General features: G+C 36.1%; 1 protein-coding gene across 2 annotated transcripts in view; it reads right to left on the minus strand.

Moving 5' to 3' along the window:
• TTC28 (tetratricopeptide repeat domain 28) overlaps positions 1–20,139 on the minus strand; it is a 655,470-nt gene that overhangs the window by 544,672 nt on the left and 90,659 nt on the right. For both annotated transcript variants that reach the window (XM_089894637.1, XM_022550842.3), the window contains exon 2: positions 8,651–8,929. In XM_089894637.1, coding sequence (XP_089750763.1) covers positions 8,651–8,929 — 279 coding nt within the window. The remainder of the gene's footprint in view (positions 1–8,650; positions 8,930–20,139) is intronic.

The raw sequence follows: 20,139 nt of genomic DNA on the forward strand, positions 1-20,139 counted from the left end.
AAAATGTGATTCAAGAAAATTCCAAAACAGAAAGATAAAGGGTAAGAAATCAAACTAAAGTATATACAACTGAAAAGTGATACGATATTTTAGGAATGAGGGTACATGAGGGTATGTGCATCATGATTAGTGACCAAACATCATTTGTTTCAAAGTCTGTCAGCGATTGGTCACTGTACATCTGTTATTCAGCCCATACACAAGCAGCAAAGAGGTAGTTGTGTTGCCTCCTTATCTCCCAGTGATAAACTCATGTGGACATTTTCTAAAAATGAATTTTTGAAAGAGAGAACTGACCAACAAAGATGAGTGTAGCAAAGAAATAAAAAGTGACAACACTGAAGGTAAAATTCAAATCAAATATAAAGGGAGCTATAGGAGAAAGAGCTGACTGTGGGAATGCTGACACACCCACTGTTCAAGGGATTCAGTCAGAACAACTTAGTGACAATGAACTTAAGGACATAAATGAAGAAAGCAGTTCTGACAAAAAAGCTGAAAATGTTCCAGAGAAAGTGATCTGGTAAAATTACTAGAATTACAGGAATTCTCAGAGATATTTCACAAAACTGAAAGTACAAAGATTAAAACATTAGAAGCTGATCCAAATTAGAAAGGCATATGAGAGTTTGCCATGGCATACTGTCATTGGCATTTGCTCACACTGTATTGCGAATTACATGATGAGAAGAAGGCAGTAAGCACTGTTCAAATAACTCTGGATAAGCTTTTTACAGAAAAATAAAAAATAAATATAGTTTTAATATTTTCCATTCCTTATACACTTATAATCTACAATAAGAAAGTTTTTAATATTTTGACAAAACCCGGTAAAGGTCACAGAACAATCAAAATTACTACAAGGATCACACTGCAAGATTTTTTAGCTTGCACAGTTGTTTCTGTGGTACTGTGCTACCATGCAAAGCAAGGAGTGCCTGTATATGCTGTTTCCATTATACTGTGCTATCTTGCTAAACATACAAAAGGTTTCAATGTGGGAGATTTGAAAATGTTAGATTGCTTCCAGAACTGATTAAAAAGTAGACTAAAACTACTGAGGTCTTCAGCTAACAGTAAAAAAGAACTTCTAAACATCAAGGTGGGGACTTCCCTGGTGGCACAATGGTTAAGAATCTGCCTGCCAATGCAGGGGACACGGGTTTGATCCCTGGTCTGGGAAGATCCCACACGCTGTGAAGCAACTAAGCCCATGCACCACAACTATGAGCCAATGTGCCACAACTACTGAAGCTCACGTGCCTAGAGCCCATGCTCCACAACAAGAGAAGCCACCACAATGAGAAGCCCATGCACCACAACGAAGAGTAGCCCCCGCTTGCTGCAACTAGAGAAAGCCCACTTGCAGCAACAAAAACCCAACACTGCCAAAAATTAATTAATTAATTAATTTAAAATAAATAAATAAACATCAAGGTGATAAGTTTATGGTCTATGACATCTGCATCCTTAGAAGTCTTCAAGAAAAAAAGTACAATTATGTCTCCTAATTTTCTCATTGATTTAAATACTGAGGTTTAAAAAAGAAGTACACAGCAATATCAGGACTATAAAATAAATAAACAACAAACTTTCAAGGGATTCTCAAGCTAGTTTAAGACTCAGATACATTCAAGTGACATGTTTATATAACAATATAAATAATTAATTAAATGAACTTAGCAACAGACAATGAATGATATTCACAGAAGCTCAATGTAGCTTCCAGGAAAAAGTAAGAGTTGACAGCCATAAAAAAGAATGACATAATGCCATTTGCAGCAACCAAGGCTGGACCTAGAGATTATCATGTTAAGTGAAGTAAGTCAGACAGGGAAAGACAAATATCATATATCACTTACATGTGGAATCTAAAAAAATGACATAAATGAACTTACAAAACAGAAATAGACTCACAGACATGGAAAACAAACTAATGGTTACCAAAGGGGATAGCAGGGGGAATGGGGGACAAATTAGGAGTTTGGGATTAACATATACATACTACTATATATAAAAGAGGTAAACAACAAGGATTTACTGTATAGCACAGGGAACTATACTCAATATCTTGTAGTAACCTATAATGGAAAAGAATCTGAAAAAGAATATATGAATATCTATATATACATATGTGTGTATATAAATATAACTGAATCACTTTTCTGTACACTTGAAACTAACACAGCATTGTAAATTAACTATACTTAAATTCAAAGAAAAAAAAAACAAACAAAAGTAAGAGTTGACCTGGACCTATCCTATGAAGCCCAATAATACTGGGAGCAGGGAAGAAAACTCCAGGCACAGAGTTTGGCATAAACAAGAATTAAGAAGAAAAAGGAAAAGACTGGACCAACACGAGCAGGTTAATCAGCAGAGTAGCAAGAAAAAAACAGGGAAATGTGACCACTTGTGCAGAGTCTTCAATATGAGGCCAATTGGCAATGTGAACAGCAAGTTTTTGATGAGAAAACTGTCACAATAAAAGGTTATCACAACAAAATAAGAATGAAACTATAAGAACCTGGACTATAATACTAACTATGAAAATAAACTGTATAAGATATATATGAAATGTATTTAAGAAAGAATGCAGAGGGGTTATTGACCAATTTGATAGAAAGAATGAAAAAGGAAAAAGAGATAAATAACCTGAATGTATGAGACCAGGTAACTAGGAACAATGACTCCAATGAGAGAATTCAAAACATCAAGAAAGCCACCTTGTCCAAAAAAGCAAGATGAGTTTGTTGGGGGGATCCACTGACCATGAAGAACCTTAGATCACAGAAAAGATGTCACTTCTGCTTCCAGTAATGACTGAGCAAGATCCTAGTGGATCCACTCCCACATAGAAAACAACTATAAAGTTTAGACATAATACAAAAAGAAGCTACCTGAAAGCACTGGAGAGTAACAACAAGCAGGCAGATTCTGGAGGAAGAAAGCTGTGAAATGAGTTTCCATTTTCAGGGTGCAGAGATGAGGTGCTGACTGCAGGTCAGCGGGGCAACAGCAGTGCTGTCTTTCTGGTCTGTGGAATCAGAATACTAAAGCACAGGAAATCATAGTCTTTGGCCAAGGAGGAAGGGGATTCCAGAAGGAAAAGAACCAGAAAAGGGATACACAAATTCTGTCTTCCAACATCTTTGGATAACCCTTCAATTAACATGTATGAAACAAATTCAAAGCAGTTCAACTAAAGACAAAATATCTGTACTGAAGCTGGAGCTTCAACTCAAGAAATAAAGTATGCAATTCTATTCTGACCAAGAGAATTACTGGCCAAACAACAACTTCAACAACCACAGAAAATAATGGAAAACTTTCTCAAGAAAAAAAAATCAATTCCAAAAGTATTCAAATAAACCAACAAATAGTCAGAAAAGAGTAACAGAGGAATAAAAACAGAGAAGACAAACAAGTAAAATGGTAGAGGCAAAATCAACAGCATTGATAATCATGTTAAATGTTAATGGACAAAGATCCAATTAAGAGACAGAGGCTTCCAAAACTGATTTAAAAAGCAAGACACAATTATATGCTGTTCAAAAGAGATGAATTTTAAATGTAAAGGTCCAGAGAGATTGAAAATATATGGATAGAAAAATATACATAATGCAAAAAGTAAGCAAAAGATGTCTAGAGTGGCTATATTAATATCAGACAAAACAGATTTTAGGACAAAAATTAGTACCAGAGATAAAGAGGAACCTTGCATAATGATAAAAGGATCAATAAGACATAATAATAATAAAAGTATATATGTTAATAATAGAGCTTCAAAAAACATGGAGCAAAATTTGACAATATTAAAGGGGAAAATCACCAATTCCAAAATCTTAATTGGAAGAAAAAGGAAAAGACTGGACCAACAAGAGCAGGTTTATCATCAGAGTAGCAAGAAAAAAATGGGGAAATGTGACCACTTGTGCAGAGTCTTGAATATCAGGCCAATTGGCAATATGGAACAACAGAAAGTTTTTGATGAGAAAACTGTTACAATAAAAGCTTATTACAACAAAATAAGAATGAAACTATTTTATGAATAAAGTGAAACTATCTTTATTTCAGCAATTGATGGAATAACTAAACAAATGTAAGTCAGCAAAGTCAAAGAAGATATGAACAACACTATCAACCACCTTGACCAAGTTGATATCCATAGAATTATACCTCACAACTGCAAAATACCCATTCTTTTCAATTGCTCATAGTAGGTTCACCAAGATAAATCATATGCTGGCCATGAAACAAGCTGCAGTAAATTGAAAAGCAGTAAGATCATACCAAGTATGTTCTTTAACCACAATGGAACTAGGTTAGATATCAATAATAAGATAACTTTAAAAAAAACCAAATATTAGGAAATTAAGTAATGAACTTTAATAACTCATGGATGAAAGAAGTAATCATAAGGAAAATTAGAAAATATTCTTAACTGAATGATAATGAAAACATAACATGTCAAAATTTGTGGGATACAGCAAAAGCAGTGATTGAAGAGAACATTTTAGCTTTAAATGATCACATTAAAAAAGAAGAAAGATTTAAAATCAATGGCCTAACCTCCCATCTCAGGAAATGAAAAGGAGAGCAAACTAAATGTAAAATAATTAGAAAAAAATAATAAAGAGCAGAAATTGATTAAAGAGGAAATGTACAACTGAAAATCAATAAACCCAACAACTGATTGTCTAGAAATAAAATTGATAAACATCTGGGCAGACTAATGAGATAAAAGAGAGAAGATACAAATTAACAATAGCAAGAATGAAAGAAAGAACATCATTATAGTTCCTACCGAAATGAAAAGGATAATAAAGGAATGTTATTAACAACTTAATGCCAATAAATTTGCAACCTAGATTAAATGTAAAAATTAACTGAAACAAAATACCAAAACTAATCTAACAATTAGAAAACTTGAATGGCCTCATATCAATCAAAGAAATTGAATTCATAATTAAAATCTTCCCACAAAGAAAAGTCCAAGTAAAGATGACTTGACTGGTCAATTCTATCAAATACTTAAGGACAAAACAGTGCCAATCCTACATAAATTTTTTTCAGAAAACACAAGAAGAGGGAACACTTCACAACTCATTGTATGAGGCCAGTATTACTTTGATACCAAAACCAGCAAAGACATCATGAGAAAAGAAAACGTAGATCAATATCCCTCATAAACACAGATGCAAAAATTCTTAACAAAATTATAGCAAATCAAATTTGACAATATATAAAAGTGATAATACATAATGACTAAGTGGTATCTATCCCATGAATGCAAGGTTGACTTAACATCCCAAAACAAAATCAATTTAATTTACCACATTAACACACTAAATGAGAAAAAATATGTATTATAATTTCAATAGATGAAGAAATATTTTGACAAAATTCAACACTCAATTGTAATAGGAATTGAAGGGAATATCCTCCATCTGATTAAGGGCATCATCATCAACAATAAAAAGCTCACTACTTTTGCACTAAGATAAGGAATGAGTAAAGGAAGTTTGCTCTCACCATTTCTACGCATAATTGTAATGGATATCCTAACCAGTACAATGAAGCAAGAAAAAGAAATAAAAGGCTTATGCAAAAAAAAAAGGAAGTAGTAGAAATGCAGATGACATGATCATGTACAGAAAAGATGATCATGTACAGAAAAGATCCTAAGGGATCTGTAAAAAGTCCTACTAGAACTTAAAAGAAATCTCAACAGGGTCACATGACACAAAGTAAAAGAATACATTTTTTCTACAGACTAGCAATTAAAAATTAGAAAATGAAAAATTTTAAATCCATTTATAATAGCATCAAAAAACAAAATACTTAGGAATAAATTTAATAAAAGATGTGTAAGACCTGAAAGCTACAAAAATTTGTAAAGGGAAATAAAAGAAAAACTAAATAAATGGAGAGATATACCATATTTATGGACTAGAATGTTGAGATAGCAATTCTCTCCAAATTAAAAATTCAATGCAATCCCACTAGTTTCCTAGTAGGTTTTTTGAAGAAATTGATAAGTTGATTTTACATTTATATAAAAATGCAAAGACAGAAGAGCAAAAACAACCTAGAAAAAGAAGAATAAAGCTAGAACACTCACAGTATCTGATGCTGAAACTTAAAACTACAGTAATCAAAATAGTATGGTTTTGATAAAGATAGATAATAAATCAAAGGAACAAAATAGAGAGTCCAGTAAATACCCTAATACTTTTATGATGAAATGGTTTGTGACAAAGGTACCAAAGATAATTCAATGGGGAAAGGATAGTCTTTTCAACAAATGTTGCTGGAACATGGTTATCTATATGGAAAATAAATAAACCTTGACCTTTACTTCATACAATACCCCAAAATTAACTCAAAATGAATCACAGACTTAAAGGCAAAAACTATAAAAATCCTAGAAGATAAGAAAAACTTTATAACTTTGAGTGAGACAAATATTTCTTAAACAGGACACAGAAAGAATGAACATATACAGACAACAGCTAAGAGGCAGTTGGAGATAAGGTATCATAATGGGACTGGGCTTATTCTTTTCTGCGGGTCGGGGGGCTCTCATAGTGCTTTTGCTCATACTTCTTTTGCAGCCCATATAACGTCAAAATCATTCTTTCATTCAGATAAAATAAATGTGAATAAAAAACTCTCCAACCAACCTCTGAAGCCCTTGCATCTTAATATAAAAAATTAACTTTTACAGAGAGAGAGAGAAATTGGAAGGTATGTTTTACCACATCAAACTAGACAACAATGACATTTCAGAGAAAGATTTCAGAAAGGATCATAATGAAAAAGTCAGTTAGAAAAGTCAAAATTAAAAGAAAAAGGAATTGATAAAAATTTACCAGGCATATCTTCATGACAGAGTATAAATGAACTTTCTTTTACATAATGAGTATATTCCCAGAAAAGTAAGTATAAAAGCAAGTTTTTATAAAATGCAACTTTTATGCAGTAGTAATTTCTTTATAAATTAATTTTATTATGAATCATTATACAGAAAGACCCTTCATGATTTCAATAACAAACCCTAATTTGTATTTTGTATAATTCTAAATGTTCCTAAGTTAGATTGCTTAAAGCCAAATATGGAGTTGAAATATTAATGCAAATTATAAATATACGATAAATTTACTTATCATAAGGGGAAAAAATCAGAGACTAAAACTTGAAATTATCCAAAAAAGTTGATTTTTCATCTATAGTCATAAAAGTGCAACTTTTCAGCCATTTTCTGTGTAAAAATCACAAGAGGTTGACAAGAGAAAGTAGAAATGACATAGAAAAAGGAAAAAGATAAAAGTTTATAGCTATTCACAAATATTAAGAAGGACACAAGTTAAGTGGACCACAATAAAAAAGGAATGAAGATACTTGATCTGAAATTTAAGTTCTCTGTATTTATCAGGCTCATTACATCAATCACAGTCTTAAAAAAAAAAAAAGAAAGAAAGAAAGAAAAAGAGAAGACACAGGCCAAGCCTTGCTAGAATCATTTACTAATTTGAACATTTAATAAAAATGCACAATCATAGCTATTATACACCAAACACCAAGTATGTACAAGTAACATATTATCTCTCCTCTTAAATAACCTTACAAGATAGGTATTATCATCCCATTTATCATAACCCCAGAGAGGTTAAGAGATTTATCCAAAACCATATTGTCATTAATAGAAGAGAAGGAATTTGAACCTAGGTCTGTCCTTTGAAAACAGCAATCTAACTCCCGAATGTTGGCATACAACAATTTTTTAAAACAGATTTTGTTTCATTTACAATGATTATACTTATAAAAGAAATCCTTTAGGGAATTACAGAATACTAAACAACTCATAAGGTAGCAGCAATACTAGAAATTCCACTGAATGAGGCCAAAAATACCTACCAGAATTAAGGTAGAAAGCTATGACTATGACATAGTATTAAGACAGTAAGGATCTTTTTTAAACTTCTAGGAAATTTCTATTAACTTTTGTTAACCCAACAGAAAGCCAAAAATAGGATGAAATGGTTTTGTGGTTCAATAAAAAAAAAATCTCAACACTTCAAGTCACATCTTAAGAAAGCATTTCTAAAATAAACTGGGGGTTAGGAGGTGAAGAGGCACAATGAAAATAAAGTATATACAAAACAAAGATAACAACTCAAGACAAACTATTAAAGGGAATATAGATAATTACAATGATTTATTAGGAAAAAAAAAGTTTCTCTGATTAAATAACATTCTGAAAATAAGCAGTCATTGACAGAGAATAAAATTATTTTAAATTGAAGGAAAGAAACACAATCATAATACTCCATCTAAAACATCTGTGCAAAAAAGAGATGTCCAAAACCTATAGAAATAACTAAACACATCCTATCAAGAAACTGAGTGAAAAAAAAATTTATATCTCAAACATACAGGAAAAGAATTAAACTTAGACATGGAAAGTGTACTTCCAAAGCATAAGAAAAGGAAGCTATTCACTAGTGTACCAGCTCAATGAAGCCATTCCATATCTTGCTGAAGTACAGACTATTAAAAAATTTATAACTGCACTCAGTCAATAAAGTGTTACATTAAAATAAGAAACCAGCACAAAAGATTCTGTGAAAGTAAATGAAATTTCTACCTTTGGCCATTTGGGATTGAGAAGTCGGGCTTTGATTGCATCGTCCAGTGCCTTGTCATACTGCTGGATTTTCATATAGGCTGCAGATCTATTGCTGTATAAGATGCAGTTCTGAGGGTCAACAGCTAGGGCTTCATTGTACAGAACAATAGCTGTGTGGAAATCTCCATCATGACAGGCCTGATTACTCTGACGAACTTTCTCAACAAATTCAGCTTTGCTCAGCACTGGTCCATCAGGACTTCTCCGGCCAATAGTCTTAGCACCAAAGAGAGGAATCTACAAACAAAGAAACTTTGTGAGACAAAGTTTAGATAATCCAGAGAGGTTCCTTGTCTGAATTTCAAGAGAACGTGGACATTCTTCCCAGTCTGCTTTATATTATAGTTAACTTTTGTACCGTGAAAGACAATAAACTTTCCAAGAAGCAGCCAACATAGTACCTTAAATACAAATGTATCACTATATATGTATGTGTGTTCATATATATACATATAATTATAAACATACATATTTATACATGTATATATTTTTGATTAAGAGAATGAATGAATAAATGCAAAAACGTACTCAGGCTTTTCCTTGGCAATTTAAAGTTATACCAAGAAAAAAAACAAAAGGGACTTCCCTGGTGGCACAGTGGTTAAGAATCTGCTTGCCACAGTGGTTAAGAATCCCCCTACCAAGGCAGGGGACACAGGTTCAATCCCTGGTCCGGGAAGATCCCACATGCCACGAAGCAACTAAGCCCGTGTGCCACAAGTACTGAGCCTGTGCTCTAGAGCTCATGAGCCACAACTACTGAGCCCGCATGCCACAACCACTAAAGCCCACGCGCCTAGAGCCCATGCTCTGCAACAAGAGAAGCCACCGCAATGAGAAGCCCTCGCACCACAATGAAGAGTAGCCCCCGCTCGCCGCAACTGGAGAAGGCCCGTGCGCAGCAACAAAGACCCAACGCAGAAAAAAGTAAAATAAATTAGTTAATTTTTTAAAAATCTACAAACAATAAATGCTGGAGAGGATGTGGAGAAAAGGGAACCCTCTTGCACTGTTGGTGGGAATGTAAATTGATACAGCCACTGTGGAGAACAGTATGGAGGTTCCTTAAAAAACTAAAAATAGAATTACCATATGACCCAGCAATCCCGCTACTGGGCATATACCCAGAGAAAACCATAATTCAAAAAGACACATACACCCCAATGTTCACGGAAACACTATTTACAATAGCCAGGTCATGGAAGCAACCTAAATGCCCATCGACAGACGAATGGATAAAAAAGATGTGGTACATATATACCATGGAATATTACACAGGTATAAAAAGGAACGAAATTGGGTCATTTGTAGAGACGTGGATGGACCTAGAGACTGTCATACAGAGTGAAGTAAGTCAGAAAGAGAAAAACAAATATCGTATATTAACGCATATTTGTGGAATCTAGAAAAATGGTACAGATGAACCTGTTTGCAAGGCAGAAATAGAGACAAAGACATAGAGAACAAACGTATGGACACCCAGGCGGGAAATGGGGGGTGGGATGAACTGGGAGATTGGAATTGACATGTATACACTAATAGGTATAAAATAGATAACTAATGAGAACCTGCTATATACACAGGGAACTCTGCTTAGTGCTCTGTGGTGACCTAAATGGGAAGGAAATCCAAAAAAGAGGGGATATATGTATACATATGGCTGATTCACTTCGCTGTACAGCAGAAACTAACACAACACTGTAAAACAACTATACGCCAATTAAAAAATATATATATATAAACTATGCTAAGTTATCTTTGGATATAAGACTGTGAGTTATTTTCTTAAAATTTTCTCTTACCCAAATGTTGTGCAATAAGCATATATAAGTTTTAAATTTTAAAAAAATAAAACTTTTTAAAAATAAATTTTCATGTACCAATGAATCTTTTTAGACTGGCAAATTTGGTAACTATAATTTTGCTACTACCATGGAATTTCAAAGACAAACATCAGTTTTTGGAGATCACCAAAAAGAAAAAAAAATCTGATGTAAATTGTATCTTGGCAATTTAAGACCTGTCTTTGACGTTGATTTTTCCAAATCACTAAGTTTTCTATGACTTTATAGCAGTGACTTTAAAATGAAAGGGAGTGAATGAGTCAAATGTTATTCATTTTTAAAACAGGAAAATTATAAACTGCATTAGCGTACCGAGGATAGAAGCTTAAGACAGCAGTATCAAGAGAGACAACTTGCAATTTCAAGCAGGCTTGCCCTAAGTGAAATTACAACAAAAAGTGTGATTTCCTTCCCGGTGTCTTCCTTTAAGACTCAGTCCAGTCCCTCTATTCAAAAGTGCATAATATTTTTTTTCTTTTTTTTTTGGCTGCATTGGGTCTTTGTTGCTGCGCTCGGTCTTTTTCTAGGTGCAGTGAGCGGGGGGGGGCTACTCTTTGTTGTGGTGCGCAGGCTTCTCATTGCGGTGGCTTCTCTTGTTGTGGAGCACGGGCTCTAGGCACGCGGGCTTCAGTAGTTGTGGCTCGCAGGCTCTAGAGCACAGGCTCAGTAGTTGTGGTGCACAGGCTTAGTTGCTCTGCGGCATGTGGGATCTTCCCGGACCAGGGCTTGAACCCGTGTCTCCTGCATTGGCAGGCGGATTCTTAACCACTGCAAAAAGTGGACAGATCTAATATGTGACACATCAACATGCACAAAAGTAATATATCCCTCACAGAGGTATTTGCATTAAAAAGAGCAGACTTCACAGAGAGCAGGAAGAAGGCAGAAGTAATCTCTCACAAAGGCAACCAAATTTTTTCCTCTGCTTATAGGGGTATCATATCCTAGATTTCCAGGACAATTTAAAATATCCTAGAAGTTTCAAATATCAGTGCCCAAGTTATATCCTTCAACTACCTCATATCAGAAGTGACCAATAATGTACTCTAGTTAGGGTTTTGTTTTTTATTTTTAATTATAATCATGAAACATATTGCTTGAAAGTGAATGGACTATGGAACATTTACCAAACAACCAGGATTTTCCTAAACAACCTTGATGTTTATTTATTTCATCTGCATCATCAAATTAATATGTAAGACAGTGACAATGTATAAGACTGATTTCATTTTGGAAAATACAGTCATCATGACTCTACTTAAAGGCAATACTAGCCATAAGTCATAGAAACAAATTCTACATTTGAAAATTCAGGGGTACAACATAAAAATAGCAATAGCAGCCTTTAAAACTAAAATCGTTAGGTTCACACGCAGCCTAAAAGTGAAAAAGACATGATCCTACTATTACAGCATTCCCTGCTTCCCAGGGTAATTTGGTTCAATGCCAAAATAGATAAGAATCAAATTAAGAAAGAGTCTGCATTCTATTACCTCCATATACAGTAACACAAAGTAACATTTTCCAAAACACATTCCAAGGAAACCTAGGTCCTCAGGAGACTAGGATAAACAAAGTTAAATTAAGTTTCTTCTTTAGTGGAAGACCTCTAAGAGCTTCTATTTTGCACACCGTGAATCTGAGAGAAGAGATACCATACATTATAAGATCAAAGTATCTTTTTGGTGGATAACCTAGCTGGACCAGAAAATGCTTGAAACACTGATGTAAACTATTAAATATAAGGCCTCTGAGAGCAAAGAAAAACGCCATGGAAAAGTCAATGCTAGTGCAGAAAGATTATAAATACCAGAGAAGAACTCCAACACCATCATCACCACCAAGTAACCACAAATTTAAGAGAAAATGCACTCTAGTTAAGTGTCCATAGAAGTATCTAATTTGTCAAAATATGCCTGTATCTACTCAGCGGGTTACAATGTGGTCCTTAGGAGGCTAAGAAATAGCCATTTTTGTGTATGGTTTTTTAAAAGGGATATAATTTGCCTAGTCCTTCTCTATCATCTCGGCAATTGATAAACTTGGCAATACAGAGAGATTAAATAAAAGACTTGCATGTATTTCTCACATTATATATATATAGTACGTGGAACAAGCAGCCATATTAAATTCATAGACTACTAAGGTGAATATACAGTACTACTTAAGGAGACAAAGAAAAATAAAATTCTGAAATACTCATTTAATTCCTCTGATAGTCTTCCTTTCCGCATATATTTCATATAGGTATAGTTTATGGATGTCAACATATATTAACATTGTTGATATTTTCTTCTGACCTTCTGACAAATTCATCTTAAAAGAGTAGAAGGAGTGTCAATAACATATGGACCAGGGCTTCCATGGTGGCACAGTGGTTAAGAATCCACCTGCCGGGCTTCCCTGGTGGCGCAGTGGTTGAGAATCCACCTGCCGTTGCGGGGGGCGCGGGTTCGTGCTCCGGTCTGGAAGGATCCCACATGACGCGGAGCAGCTGGGCCCGTGAGCCGTGGCTGCTGGGCCTGTGCGTCCGGAGCCTGTGCTCTGCAACGGGAGAGGCCCCAGCGGTGAGAGGCCTGCATACCGCAAAAAAAAAAAAAAAAAAAAAAAAGAATCCACCTGCCAATGCAGGGGACACAGGTTCAAGCCCTGGTCCAGGAAGATCCCACATGCCACGGAGCAACTAAGCCCATGCGCCACAACTACTGAGCTTGCGCTCTAGAGTCGGTGAGACACAACTACTAAAGCCCGCACACCAGAACTATTGAAGCACACGTGCCTAGAGCCCGTGCTCTGCAATAAGAGAAGCCATCGCAGTCAGAAGCCCAAGCACCGCAACAAAGAGTAGCCTCTGCTCGCCACAACTAGAGAAAGCCCGCACACAGCAGCGAAGACCCAATGAAGCCAAAAATAAATAAATAAATTTAAAAGAATAAATTATTTTTAAAAAAGAAAAATACTTATCATCCTTTATATTAAAAAACTATAGGGGCTTCCCTGGCGGCGCAGTGGTTGAGAGTCCGCCTGCCGATGCAGGGGACGCGGGTTTGGGCCCCGGTCCGGAAAGATCCCACATGCCACGGAACAGTTGGGCCCGTGAGCCATGGCCACTGAGCCTGCGCGTCCGGAGCCTGTGCTCTGCAACGGGAGAGGCCACGACAGTGAGAGGCCCTCGTACCACACACACAAAAAAAAAACTATAGGGGAATCAAAGAATTAACTGTTTAAGATAAGATAAAATTATAAAAGTACTAAAAGGAAACACAGAATTTTTTACCATGTAAACTGAGGAAGGCATTTCTAAGTACAACACAAAACCTAAAAGCGTAATAGAAAACACTGATAAATCTGACAACATAAAAGTTTTAAATATCTGCATAGAAAAAACAATTTTTAATTAAGCAAAAAGATAAGTCACAAATCAGTAATAAAAAAAACTATTTGTAACACATGATAAAAAGCTAATTTGCTTACTATATAAAAATCTCCTACAAATAAATCAGAAAAAAAATCTACTGGAGGACTTCCCTGGTGGCACAGTGATTAAGAATCCACCTGCCAATGCACAGTACACTGGTTGGACCCCTGGTCTGGGAAGATCCCACATGCCATGGAGCAACTAAGCTCATGTGCCACAACTACTGAGCCTAAGCTCTAGAGCCTGCGAGCCACAACTACTGAGCCTGCATGCCACAACTACTGAAGCCCACACACCTAGAGCCTGTGCTCCACAACAAGAGAAGCCCCGCAATGAGAAGCCCGTGCACCATGACGAAGAGTAGCCCCCACTCACCACAACTAGAGAAACCCCGTGCATAGCAACAAAGACCCAACACAGCCCTAAATAAATAAATAAATAAAATTTTTAAAAATAAAATCTAGTGGAATAAATGAACAAAAAAAATGCACAGACAGATCATGAGAAAGGAAATCTATATGGCTTTTAATCATATTTTTCAATGTGTGGTTTCTTTTATTTTAAAAGAAAATCAAACTTCAAAATATCATTTTTCACCTCTCATACTAATGGAAAAAAATTATCAGTACACTTTAATAAGGGAACAAAGAAAAAGTTTCACCCATACATTGTTGGTGGAAGTGTAAGCTGAGGTAATTATAGAACAATTTAGGAATATTTATAAAAATGTAAAAGATACATACCCTTGGAATTCTAGAAATTTTTACTACTTCTGGTAAATTAGCCTTCAGATACATTAACCCATGTAAACAAAGCTACATACACCAGGATATTCATAACAGCATCATTTGTATTAGCATGAGGTTAGAAATAACCACAATGTTGGACAATAGGAAAATAGATAAATTAGTTTTAATAGATCCATATAATTGATACTATAAAGCCAGCCAAAAGAATGAGGTAGATTTTATATACTGATATGTAAAGTTAGAAAAAATCAAGATGCAGAAGAGAGAGGTAGGATATGTTATCTTCTATGAAATAAGTGGGAGGAATAATGCATATACATGTACATACACTTGCATACTTAAATACATTATGGATTAATTATGCCAGAAACAATATAAAAACCGGTAGAGTAACTGTCTCAAAAGAGAGTTGTTTGAGGACTGGAAAGTAGAGGTAGTAGGGAGACCAACTTTTCAATTTTGTACTGTCTGATATTTTACTATATGCATATATTACCTACTTTTTTAAAACATGAAAAAAATCATTCTGAAAACAGAGCATAGCTTACTTTTATATATCAAGGTATCCATATATGGTTGCAAAATATGTTCACTTTCTAAGGGTATCTGCCTAAGAAGATGAAAGGGAATTAAAAACCAGCCTTTGCACCCTGGCCCAGAGCTACATAAGCCTAGAATGGAGGTAGCACTTTCTTACAAAGTCACTCTCTACTCACCAAGCTATTCTTATGGCTAGGGAGTAAGATCTTTCTTGAATTCACACAAAGGCCAAATATGGATAAGCTGCTATATATTAATTATGTATTTTTTTAAATAGATGATAAGACAATTCACTGGAGAATTGACCATATAATAAAAGAACTCAGTGTACATTCCAAAATATATGTAGAATATATAATATATATTACATGATATATAATATATGTATTATATATAAAATATATAATACATGAAGTTAAGAACTTTGTGGATGGGTTCGCAAGATTTGACCCACAAATGACAGAAGAAGCTGAAAGAAAAGTCCATAGAAAATACCCAAAATGAAATATACTCAAATAGAAAAAGGAAACGGGGAAAAATGATAGGTGCATAAGAGACAAGAGGAACACGCCAAAGAGGTCTAACACACATATAATTGGGATCGCAGAAGGAAAGAAAAGGGATTCGATGCAATATTTGAATACCTCATGACCAAGAATTTTCTAAAACTGATGAAAGACATCAACTCAGAATACTGAACCCACTGAACTTCATCCAACCTCAAGCTATCACAAAGAAAACTAGACCAACACACATCACAGTCAAACCACTAAAAACCAAAAACAAAGAAAATGTTAAAGCAAACAAAGGAGAAAAAAAGACACATTATCTTCAAAGGGGCTACAAGCTGCGAACTCAACAGGAATGATGGAAGCTGAACTAGCAGCTAGCCTACAATTCTACACCCAGAGAAAATATTATTCAAAAATGAAGTTGGGGGCTTCCCTGGTGGCGCAGTGGTTGGGAGTCCACCTGCCGATGCAGGGGACGCGGGTTCGTGCCCTGGTCCAGGAGGATCCCGCATGCCACCGAGCAGCTGGGCCCGTGAGCCATGGCTGCTGAGCCTGAGCGTCCGGAGCCTGTGCTCCACAACGGGAGAGGCCACAGCAGTGAGAGGCCCGCGTACAGCAAAAAACAAAAAAAACAAACAAACGAAAAAATGAAGTGGAAATAGGATTGATCCTACATTACTGGTGGAAATTAAAATGGTTCAGCCATTGTGGAAAACAGTTGGCAGGTCTTCAAAAAGTTAAACATAGAGTTACCATATGACCCAGAAATTCCACTCCTGGGTATCTACCCAAACGAATTGAAAATGTATATCCCTGCAACAACATGTACACAAATGTTCATAGCAGCATTATTCATAATGGCCAAAAAGTATAACAACACAAATATCCATCAAATGATGAGTAAATAAACAAAATGTGGCATAGCCACACAATGGAACCAAAAAAAGGAACAAAACACTAATACACATGAGAATATGGATGAACCTTTAAAACACTATGTTAAGTGAAAGAAGCCAGAAACGAATGGCCACATTTGTATGACTCCATTTATATTAAATGTCCACAGTAGGCAAATCCATAGAGGCAGAAAGCAAATTAGTGGTTGTCAAGGGCCAGAGATGGGGGAAATGTAACACCTAACAAGTACTGGAATTCTTTTTGGGGTGAAGGAAATTTTCGGGATTAGACAGTGGTGATGGTTGTGAACATACTAAAATCCACTAAATTGTACAATTTTAAATGGTGAATTTTATGGTGTGTTAATTTTTAAAATGTAAAATAAATACTTGTTCAAACAAACAAACACTGAGGGAATTCATCAACATCAGGCCCACACTAAAAGAAATACTAAAAGAAATACTGCAGGAAAACGATCTTAGAGAGAAATGTGGAAACGTAGAAAAGAAGGAATAATACTGGTAAAGGCAAATATATGGGTAAATAGAAATGAACATCAGCTATACAAAATAGTAACTGTAATGTGAAGTTTAAGATATATATAAGACACAGCCTGAACCAAGATGGCGGAGTAGAAGGACATGCTCTCACTCCTTCTCGTGAGAACACCAGAATCACAAGTAGCTGCTGGACAATCATCGACAGGAAGACACTGGAACTCACCAAAAAAGATACCCCACATCCAAGGACAAAGGAGAAGCCACAATGAGATGGTAGGAGGGGCACAATCACAGCAAAATCTAATCCCATAACTGCTGGGTGGGTGACTCACAGACTGGAGAACACTTACACCACAGAAGTCCACGCACTGGAGTGAAGGTTCTGAGCTCCATGTCAGGCTTCCCAACCTGTGGGTCTGGCAACGGGAGGAGTAATTCCTAGAGAATCAGACTTTGAAGCCTACTGGGATTTGACTGCAGGAGTTCGACAGGACTGGGGAAACAGACTCCACTCTTGGAGGGCACACACAAAGTAGTGTGCGCACTGGGACCCAGGGGAAGGCGCAGTGACCCCAAAGGAGACTAAATCAGACCTACCTGCTAGCGTTGGAGGATCTCCTGCAGAGGTGGGGGGTGGCTGTGGCTCACCATGGGGACAAGCACACTGGCAGCAGAAGTTCTGGGAAGTACTCCTTGGCATGAGCCCTCCCAGAGTCTGCCATTAGCCCCACCAAAGAGCCCAGGTAGGCTCCAGTGCTGGGGGCTCCAGTGCTGGGTTGCCTCAGGCCAAACAACCAACAGGGAGAGAACCCAGCCCCACCCATCAGCAGTCAAGTGGATTAAAGTTTTACTGAGCTCTGCCCACCAGAGCAACAGTCAGCTCAACCCACCACCAGTCCCTCCCATCAGGAAACCTGCACAAGCCTCTTAGACAGCTTCATCCACCAGAGGGCAGACAACAGAAGCAAGAAGAACTACAATCCTGCAGCCTGTGGAACAAAAACCACATTCACAGAAAGACAAGATGAAAAGGCAGAGGGCTATGTACCAGATGAAGGAACAAGATAAAACCCCAGAAAAACAACTAAATGAAGTGGAGATAGGCAACCTTCCAGTAAAAGAATTCAGAATAATGATAATGAAGATGATCCAGGACCTCGGAAAAAGAATGGAGGCAAAGATTGAGAAGATGCAAGAAATGTTTAACAAAGACCTAAAAGACTTAAAGAACAAACAAACAGAGATGAACACTACAATAACTGAAATGAAAACTACACTAGAAGGAATCAATAGCAGAATAACTGAAGCAGAAGAATGGATAAGTGACCTGGAAGACAGAAGGGTGGAATTCATTGCCAGGGAACAGAATAAAGAAAAAAGAATGAAAAGAAATGAAGACAGCCTAAGAGACCTCTGGGACAACATTAAATGCAACAACATTCGCATTTTAGGGGTCCCAGAAGGAGAAGAGAGAGAGAAAAGACCAGAGAAAATATTTCAAGAGATTATAGTTGAAAACTTCCCTAACATGGGAAAGGAAACAGCCCCCCAAGTCGAGGAAGCGCAGCGGGTCCCATACAGAATAAACCCAAGGAGAAACACAACAAGACACACAGTAAGCAAATAGGCAAAAATTAAAGACAAAGAAAAATTGTTGAAAGCAGCAAGAGAAAAATGACAACATACAAGGGAACTCCCATACGGTTAACAGTTGATTTCTCAGCAGAAACTCTACAAGTCAGAAGGGAGTGGCATGATAAATCAACCAAAACATCTTGTTAAAATGCTGATCCACTAGGTTTAGAATGAGGCCTGAAATTTTGCCTTTCTAACAAGCTCCTGATGATACTGGCATTGCTAGCCTATTCACCACACTTTAAGTTCCAAGGTTCTAGCAGAATCAGGTAAGTTATGAAAATATTAATTCTATGACCATAATTGATAGGCATTTTGTGAGAAGTGAGCCAGTGAATAAAAACCACTAAATGATCTTATTCCTGTTAAAATACCCATTTTTGTAAAGGTAAAATCATGACTCTCATACAAATAAAAAATGACACACATCAAAGACTTTATTTAACTCATTAACTAATGAGTAAACCAGTAAAACATTACAACCAATTAAATTGAATTAAATGTATAGGCCATTAGAAATGCTGAAATGTATTTCTAAATAGATGTTGATTAAATAAAATTCATATTTTATGGCAAGTCAAGACAAGTTTAAATGTAAAATTTTTCTCTGCTTCTTTGGGCCTCCTCCCTCCCCTTTAGTGGGTATTGTGCATCTGCACTACCCAGACCTCCTTAGGAGATAACCTTCCTTCTTAATCTTATAAGAAGTCTCAATGACCCATGACCCACTACTCACTTTGAGTCTGTTTATTTGTAGCACCCCTTCCTTCTAATTATTTCATGGTAGGCTTCTTTTGATCATATTTATTTCAATAAAAAATAGTTATCTTTCCCTGATTCTAGTGTACTTCACTTTGGGACTGCCATGGGTGACCCACGACGCACTATTTACTTTGTAAGTGCAGATCTGGACTGTGTGAACTGTTAATACATCATTTGACATATAACCCTTTGTCCCAAAAACTTATATAACTGTGCTTTGACCTCCAACAGGCAAAACAGTCCTCAGAGTTGTTTTGTGAAAGACTGTCTGCGTGTTATAATCCTCAGGTTGGCTCCAATAAAATTTTGCATTTCTTTCTAAGACTATTGATTAAGTATTTCGTCGACAATGCAAACTGCCCTTCAAGGAGGAGGAAAGTGAAATCAATCATCCCTCCATCTGGAGAGAATAATTTGCATTGCTATCACTTATCTACAATGTATAGAGCTATAGAGTAGTTCAAAGACAATGAAAGGTGCAAATTTCATAGAATCAGACAACCTACAAGAGCACACTGCATTCCTAATAACCTAGTTTTCCACTGAAGATAGGCAGTGATCTTTTTCCAAGTCCATTTCAAGTCGTTCAC

The sequence above is a fragment of the Delphinapterus leucas genome, chromosome 14 (assembly GCF_059928025.1).
Source record: "Delphinapterus leucas isolate spDelLeu-1000000601 "Yukka" chromosome 14, BTC_Dleu_Yukka2, whole genome shotgun sequence".
Classification (NCBI taxonomy): domain Eukaryota; kingdom Metazoa; phylum Chordata; class Mammalia; order Artiodactyla; family Monodontidae; genus Delphinapterus; species Delphinapterus leucas.